We start from the raw sequence: 8440 nt of genomic DNA on the forward strand, positions 1-8440 counted from the left end.
AACTCTAGAGAAAAGAATGATCAATCTACAGACATTGTGAATGTGGATGATCTGAACTCTGATGATGATCCCATTGGTAAAACATTGGCTTCGGGAGTAGCTAAAAGGTTAAAGAATAGAAAAGGTAAATAAGTTGAATCCTCCATTACGCCCTCCAAATCTCTCAAGAGAAGTACTAGTATTGGCCCTACAAAAGGATGGAGAAAGGTTGTCACTCTCGTCTCCAATAAGAGATCCCTAAAGAGGAAGGAAGTCCCATCTGGCTCTAGCGAATCTGACTGTGATGTCGAACACGATGTTCAAGTCATCATTTCTTCTACAAGAAAGCAAGCTTCTGGTAAGAAGATTCCAACAAATATTCTTGAAGTTCCAATTGATAACATCTCCTTTCACTCTATGGAGAATGTAGAAAAGTTGAAATTTGTTTACCAAAGAAGACTGGCGCTGGAGTGAGAAATTGGAAAAGATGCTTTTGAGTGCAAATAAGTAATGGGTCTAATTCAAGAAGTTGGATTAATGAAAAGTGTGATTGGTCTTGGTAAGTGTTATGAAACACTTGTTAAATAATTCATTGTGAATATCTCTAAGGAGTGTGATAACAAGAGGAGTATGGAGTTTAGAAAGGTTTCTGTTCTGGACTGGGCCACGACGCTTAGCACGGCGCGGCCCAATGCTCGCCAAGCCCACGTCCAAACGACCGTATCCAAGCGACCACGAGGACACGTCAGGTGAACGACCGTCCGCCCGGAGAATGTCTCCCCGGCCCCTTAAATACGTGTCGGACAACGAGCGGGTCCTCCTCATATGATCTCCATCCACTCATCGTCAACCCACGCCGCGGGCACCTAAGTTGTGTCGGGCAGAGCCATAACGGCATCTCACTCACCACGTCACCCAACTCCCCTATATTGTCTCCTTAGGGATAGGGGCAGTTGGACCAGGGGGCAGACCTTGGTCTAGGTCTTAACGCTTCTTACGCGTCCCCTGGCAGCTCCTCCTTGGGCCTAGCTAATCCAGCCCATTAGGAGCCTTGGCCCAGCGCTGGGGGCTCAATATAAATACCCCTTTCATGGCAAAGGGGCAGGTATTCTAACTCACACTCTGATAATCTCATTCTGTACCTTTTCTGACTTAAGCGTTGGAGCACCTTGCAGGTACACCCCCCTCTCATTTCATTCTCCGGCCCATTCACCAAGACCTTGGAAGGCCCTCCTGATCAGGTGAGATCAGTGGCGCCGTCTGTGGGAATTAGCTATCCCCATCTTCATCAAACGAGGATCAAAAGCTCATTTGTTTCTGTCCTTCCAACATGGCCGGAGAACAACATAGCGATCACAGCCGTCCCCTCGTCAACTACAATATGGACGACGGCCCGCCATCCCATGAAGCGGACGTTCGGGACGGTCATCCATCCACCCCGTCTCCAGAGCCCCAAAACAACGGAGATGCCTCTCACGCCCACAATTTAGGGGCAGAGACATTTCATCCCATTCCCGTTCCCGTTGAAGGAGACGCCGTAATGATTGCCATGGTGAATGCCCTCAATCAAGCCGGTTCTATGCTCCACCAGCAGCACGAACGAATCATGGCCCTCGAAGCCGAACGACAAGAAGCCCGGCCCCAGCCGGTGAGTAGGATACAACAACGTTCGGAGCCAACGAAGAAGCGAGGACGTCGCTCTCCCGAACCCTACGCCAGCAGGGCACGCGCCCGTCGTGACGGTGGTCGAGCGAGAACATCACCAAGGCGCGGGCACAGCCCCGACAACAACGAACTGTCTCCCTTAAGGAGCGACGAGGAAGATTTGCATTGCCCCCTATCTCGGGCAATAATGGAGGCCCCGCTCCCCAAAGGCATGGAGAAACCGCCAAACCTAGCTGTGTACGACGGGACTACAGATCCCGACGATCACGTCGACAACGTCAACGCGATGCTCGACTACCGCAACGATATAACCGGGCACCTCAAATGCCGACTGTTCTCAACGACCCTCAGGAAAGGGGCCATGGCCTGGTACAAAAGCTTGGCCCCTGAGTCCATTACGTCATGGAGAGTCATGAGGTCCATGTTCACCCGGCACTTTACAGCTTCCCGTCGTCACCCCAAGACTGAGGCGACCCTTGAAGCCATAGTGCAGAAGAAGAATGAAACACTGCGCTCATACATCGAGCGATTCAACCAGGAAGCTGTCGAGGTAGATACCACCGAGCATATGAAGAAGTATCTCCTCGAGAGAGGTCTCTTACCCGGCAGTGAACTTAGCAGAGCCGTAGGGATCGAGCCTCCCCGCACCTTAAACGAGCTCCTGCATAAAGCCCAGGCCTACATCAGATACGAGGAAAAGCAGGTGGCACACAATGCCCGCAGCGGACGTAACGCTGGGGAGACCGAGCACTCAAAACGCGAGGACACGAGCATTTCCCGTCGCAACGGAGACAAACGAAGAGAAGAAAGACCTCGCGAGCTCCGGGAAGGAAGAGGCCCCGCGGGCAGATATAGCGAGTACACCTTACTGACAGCTCCTCGAGAGCGTATCCTCGCAGAATGTATCAACTCTGAATTTAAGCAGGGCAGGGTCAGGTTCCCAAAACCGTCTGCACCAAAGCCCCACACCGACAAATCAAAGTACTGCCGGTTCCACAGAAGTCACGGGCACGTGACCGAAGACTGCGTCCACCTGAAAGATGCGATTGAAATTTTAATCCAAGAAGGGCACCTGAAGCAGTACACGAGGAAGAACGAAGCTCCCAGACACGACGAGCCAGAGAAGAAGAGACCCCGGGAAAACACACCCCCTGACAACTCTCCCTATCAAGTGGCCCTCTGCGTGTCACGACCGGAAGATTTCTTCCTCCCCGAACCATTACCCGAGGGCAAGATCACTGCACTCAGCCCCTGGGAAGACTTCCCTACCACACTGGTGATATCAGGAGGAGGAACTAACGGGGAATCCGCGGCCCTCTCCGTCAAACGTAAGTTCGACGAACTCCTACTGACTGCCCCCGAGCAGAAAGCGACATTGACGAAATACCGGGGAAAATCCAACCCAATATCCTTCTTCCTGGAGGAACTCCCGGGCGGATCCCCGAACTCGGCCATCCCACTATTGATAAGAGCAAAGATGGCCCGATTCGACGTACGACGCATCCTGGTCGACGAAGGCAGCTCAGTGGATATCATGTACGTCCACCTCTTCAAGACTCTGAAGCTAGACAAGACCAACTTAGCCCCCTACGTCGGATCAGATCTCCAAGGATTCAACGGAGCAACAACCAGACCGTGGGGATATGTTGAGCTCCTCGTCACCTTCGGCGAACAAGAAACGGCCAGGGAAGTCAAAATCCAATTCCTGGTCGTAGACTGTCCGTCTCTCTACAATTGCATCTTTGGACGCCCGACACTGGCCGAACTCACTGCGGTCCCATCCACCGTCCACCTGAAGATGAAATACTACACCAAATTGGGACGTGTGGTCACCATCCATGGTGACATCGAAGCAGCCCGACGATGCTACGACGCCGCAGTAAAAGGACAGGCCGTAGTCAGCACGAAGAGCAACTGCAACAACAAAAAACTCAAGACCGAGGATCCTGCCCGAGGAGTCAACGCCATCGACCTCGACTGTCGCATCGGGCTGGACGAGACCGAAGAGGGGAGGTTCCCCAAGGAACGCTCTCTCGAACACCCGGTCCGACCAATCCCCGACGGGGAGTTCGAACTCATTCCTCTTGGGGACGATCCGGAAAGGACGGTGAAGATAGGTAAGGGACTACCCGAGGAAACAAGAGAAGAGCTAGTAGCATGCCTCAAAGAGAACTCCGACCTCTTCGCGTGGAATGCCGCAGAAATGCCCGGGTTGGACCCCGAGATCGCGTGTCATAAGCTAGCTGTAGACCGGGCAGCCAAGCCCATAGCACAGCGTAGACGCAAGCAATCGCCCGAAAAGGCAGAGGCTGCCGAGCGAGCTGTAAAAGACCTCTTAGAGGCAAATTTTATTTCTGAAGCCCAGTACACAACCTGGCTCTCTAATGTAGTCCTCGTTAAGAAAAATAATGGAAAATGGCGTATGTGTGTTGATTATACTGATCTTAATAGGGCTTGCCCGAAAGATGCTTTCCCCCTCCCTAATATAGACTCGCTCGTTGACAACTCTGCAGGTTTTAAACTCTTGTCCTTCATGGACGCATATAGTGGATACAACCAGATCCCTATGTCGCCCGCAGACAAGAAACACACAGCGTTCATGACCCCAACGGGCAATTACTATTACAACGTGATGCCGTTTGGGCTCAAGAACGCTGGCGCTACATACCAACGCATGATGAACAAAGTCTTCAAGGACGAAATAGGGGACATGCTCGAAGTATACATGGACGACATGATCGTCAAATCACACGAGGAGATAACCCATGCTCGACACCTTACGAAGGTATTCGAGCAGGCGAGACAGTGTAAAATGAGGTTCAACCCCGAGAAATGCACGTTCGGAGTCCGGGCAGGCAAGTTCCTCGGTTTCTATCTCACCGAAAGAGGGATCGAGGCCAACCCCGACAAATGCCGGGCATTCTCGGAGTTTCCGACCCCGAAAACCAAAAAATCGATCCAGTCACTCAATGGAGTGCTCGCCTCACTCTCCCGTTTCATCGCCAAGTCCGCCCAGCACGCGTTGCCGTTCTTCAGACTCCTTCGCAAAGAGGCTACCTTCGACTGGACCGATGAATGCGAGCAAGCGCTACTCCATCTAAAGAAGGTTCTGTCCCAACCCCCGGTCTTATCACGGCCATCAGAAAAGGAAACCCTATACTTATACCTATCCGTGGCAACCGAGGCCGTCAGCGCCGTTCTAATAAGAGAAACCGACGAAGGACAAAAACCCATCTATTTTACGAGTAAAGCACTCCAAGGTCCCGAGCTCCGATATCAGCAAATCGAAAAGGTCGCCCTGGCCCTCATCAACACGGCAAGGAGACTACGATATTACTTCCTCGCACACACGATAAAGGTGAGGACCGACCAGCCAATCAAACAGCTGCTCGGGCGCCCGGATATGGCCGGGAGGATGCTCAAGTGGTCACTAGAACTCTCCGAATTCGACATACAATACGAAAATAGAAAAGCCTTGAAAGCTCAGGCACTGGCCGACTTCGTCGCGGAGATGACCCACTGCCCGACTCCAGCAGAAAGCGCCCACAAATGGACGATCTTCGTCGATGGCGCCTCTAGCACATCAGGCAGCGGGGCCGGGATCATCCTCGAAAATGAAGAAGGGATCCTGATAGAGGTATCATTAGCGCTAGCGTTCCCAACATCAAACAACCAAGCCGAATACGAAGCCTTCCTCGCAGGCCTGAGGTTAGCCGAGGACCTAGGAGCAAAAGAGGTAAAAATATCCACCGACTCCCAGCTCGTGGCCTCACAAGTGCGAGGAGAATACCAAACCAAGAACGACAACCTCCTCGAGTACTTGTCCCTCGTCAAAGAAAAACTTGATAGATTTGAAAAATGGGAAGTTCAACACATACCCCGCGAGCACAACACACGGGCAGACGTTCTCTCCAAACTAGCCAGCACGAGGAAAAAGGGTGGGAATAAATCAGTAATCCAAGAAATCCTCCCTCGGCCCAGCATCAACAAACTACCGCCTCCACTCGAGGTCAACGCTATTGGAGATGCCCACTGTTGGATGACACCCATCTACAATTACCTCACACGAGACGAACTCCCGGCTGACCCGAAAGAGGCGACCACTGTCAAACGACGCGCATGCTCGTACGTACTCCTCGAAGGCAAACTCTACCGGAGAGGATTCTCCATCCCACTACTCAAATGCGTCGAGGAAGAGAAAGTCCCCGACATACTTGGAGAGATACACCGGGGAATTAACGCTCAACACCTCGGCGGACGATCGCTCGCACGAAAAGCCCTTCGAGCAGGCTACTACTGGCCGACCATGCAAAACGATTCGAAAGAGCACGTCAAAAGATGTGACAAATGCCAACGACATGCCGACATGCACCTCGCACCCCCGAACGACCTCAAATCGCTGTCTTCCCCATGGCCCTTCGCGTGGTGGGGCATGGACATCCTCGGGCCCTTCGTCACCGGATCATATCAGAATAAATACCTCATCGTCGGGGTGGATTACTTCACCAAATGGATCGAGGCGGAGGCACTGGCTAAAATAACCGCGCAGAACATTCTCCGGTTCTTCAAACGCAACATCCTCGCTCGGTTCGGTATACCCCAGGCACTTGTCACAGACAACGGGACACAATTCACGGACGGAGGATTCCAGGACTTCATCGCCAGCCTGGGCACCACACAACATTTCACGTCTGTCGAGCATCCGCAGACGAACGGGCAGGCAGAGGCGGCCAACAGGGTAATCTTACGTGGCCTCAAACGCAGACTCGGCGAGGCAAAGAGGGCATGGGTCGAGGAGCTACATAGCGTCCTATGGGCCTACCGCACGACACCACATTCTACCACCGGGGAAACCCCGTTCCGACTAACTTACGGCACCGAGGCAGTCATCCCGGTGGAGATACGGACGCCAACGAGGAGGACGGAGGAGCCCCTAGACGAGGAAATGAACGATGAGACCCTTAGAGCCGAGCTCGACCTAGTCGATGAGATACGTTCCGAAGCAGCTCTCCGGGAAACAACCCTCAAACAAAAAATAGCACTACGCCATGACGCGAAAGTCATAAAAAGAGAGTTCCAGGTCGGCACCCTGGTCCTCAGAAGAAACCAGAAAAACCCGAGAGAGGGCAAACTGGCGGCCAACTGGGAAGGCCCTTACCGCGTCCGCGACAAAACGAGCAACGGGGCCTATTACCTAGAAAACCTACAAGGAGAACAACTCGCTCGACCATGGAACGCAGAAAAACTTAGACAATATTACAGCTAAGTACGCCACGGGGAGACGTGGCAGGTACGGCCACGCTCTTCGTCCCCAAAACCCCAGGGAGGAACCACGAGACCCGGGAACGATCCGGGGTCACATAACAAACACAACCCTCCCCGACGGTTGGGATCTTGACCAAGACCCAACGTCGAAGTACCAAGACTGGCAGGGCACCCAGCTCGCGATGGGAGGACCCAAGCCTCGGGACCAGGGTTCGAACAACGGACCCGGGCTTCGATACCCACGGGCACAAAGCCCGACACTTCGTCGGTTCCCTAAACCGAGGAGATTAACAAAGTCGAGCAGAGTACGAATTCATGCAAACAAGTATCAAACACAAACGAGCACAATGAACGGTAACGAAAATATTCATACATTAGAAACGATAAAAGCGGCCGAAGCCAAGTACGCCCGAAGGCCATATTACAACGCCCGAAGGCCAAAATACATAAGGCACGCAGGCCATGATAAGAAAAACATATAAACTAAGACTCCGCTCGGAGCTCCTCTTCATCCTCTTCTTCTTCTTCTCCCCCCAGCTCCTCCTCCGCTTCAAACGGGCAGATAATCTCACCATCCCGGACGCAGCAGTTATAGGCCGACCCTTCCGTCACCAACTCAGGGTTCAGAAGCCCGAGCTGCTCGACAGCATTGTCGAAACCCTCTTTGAAGCAGGCCACAAGATCTTGGTTGAGAGTCCGAATATGCCCCAGCAGCTCACCGCGCGAACCAAGGGCGCGTTCCTCCTCGGTCTCATCTGCCAGAGGACGGACCTTTCCCTCGAGAGACTCAACCTGAGCCCGTAGGTAGGCGTTGTCCTCGGTCAGCTTCTGATGGTCGACCACCTGCTCTTCCAGGCTCGCCTTAGCAGCCTTCAACTGGTCCCTCTCCTTTTCCACCTCCTCCAGCTTCTGGCTCAGCCCTTCCTGCAGCTGATGCTCTTCTTTGTAGTCCGACAGATCTTGAGATAGTCTTTCCTTCTCTGTCCGAACCTGCAAAAGGGCTTCCTCCAGCGAGGCGGTGGAGACCGAAGTGTCGGTCAGAACCATGGCCGTCTCCATCACCCGGATGACGGCAGCAATATCCCTGGCCAGATCTTTCCTCCGGGCAGCAACATCCTGGTCCAGAATAGCCTTGGCCTCAGGCGCAGGCACAGCAATCGACTCCTCGGCCTTGAAGAACGACCGTTCCACATAGCAGGGAGGCAGAAGATAGCTGCCCGGTCCATGCGAACTTCCTGGAGACGACCTGGTAAGGGCCCCAGCCGGACGCTTCCGTTTATGGAGGGGAGAAGCCGCTGGCGACGGACTGCTATCAGGAATGGTGATCGGGTTAGATCGAGGAGGAGAGGAAGGAATCACGCTCGCCGCCTGCGAGGGACCGACCCCGGCATCGCCAGCAGTCTCCGAGACACGGGCCACAGTTTTCTTCTTCTTCTTGGGCACCCGGTCAGGAGCGCCGACCTGATTCGCTAGCTTCAGCACCCGATCACGAGCATTGGGCATGGCACCTGCAAGTAAATTACACACAAAC

The 8440-nt window shown here is 53.5% G+C and overlaps 1 protein-coding gene across 1 annotated transcript; it reads left to right on the forward strand.

Moving 5' to 3' along the window:
* Positions 1–1309: 1309 nt before the first annotated feature.
* LOC127138019 (uncharacterized) lies at positions 1310–6910 on the forward strand. The gene is made up of 2 exons (XM_051064426.1): positions 1310–5769; positions 6409–6910. Exons 1-2 carry the CDS (start codon positions 1310–1312, stop codon positions 6908–6910), a joined length of 4962 nt encoding a protein of 1653 aa, XP_050920383.1.
* Positions 6911–8440: the final 1530 nt, after the last annotated feature.

This window comes from Lathyrus oleraceus, chromosome 4, assembly GCF_024323335.1.
Source record: "Lathyrus oleraceus cultivar Zhongwan6 chromosome 4, CAAS_Psat_ZW6_1.0, whole genome shotgun sequence".
In the NCBI taxonomy this organism is placed as follows: domain Eukaryota; kingdom Viridiplantae; phylum Streptophyta; class Magnoliopsida; order Fabales; family Fabaceae; genus Lathyrus; species Lathyrus oleraceus.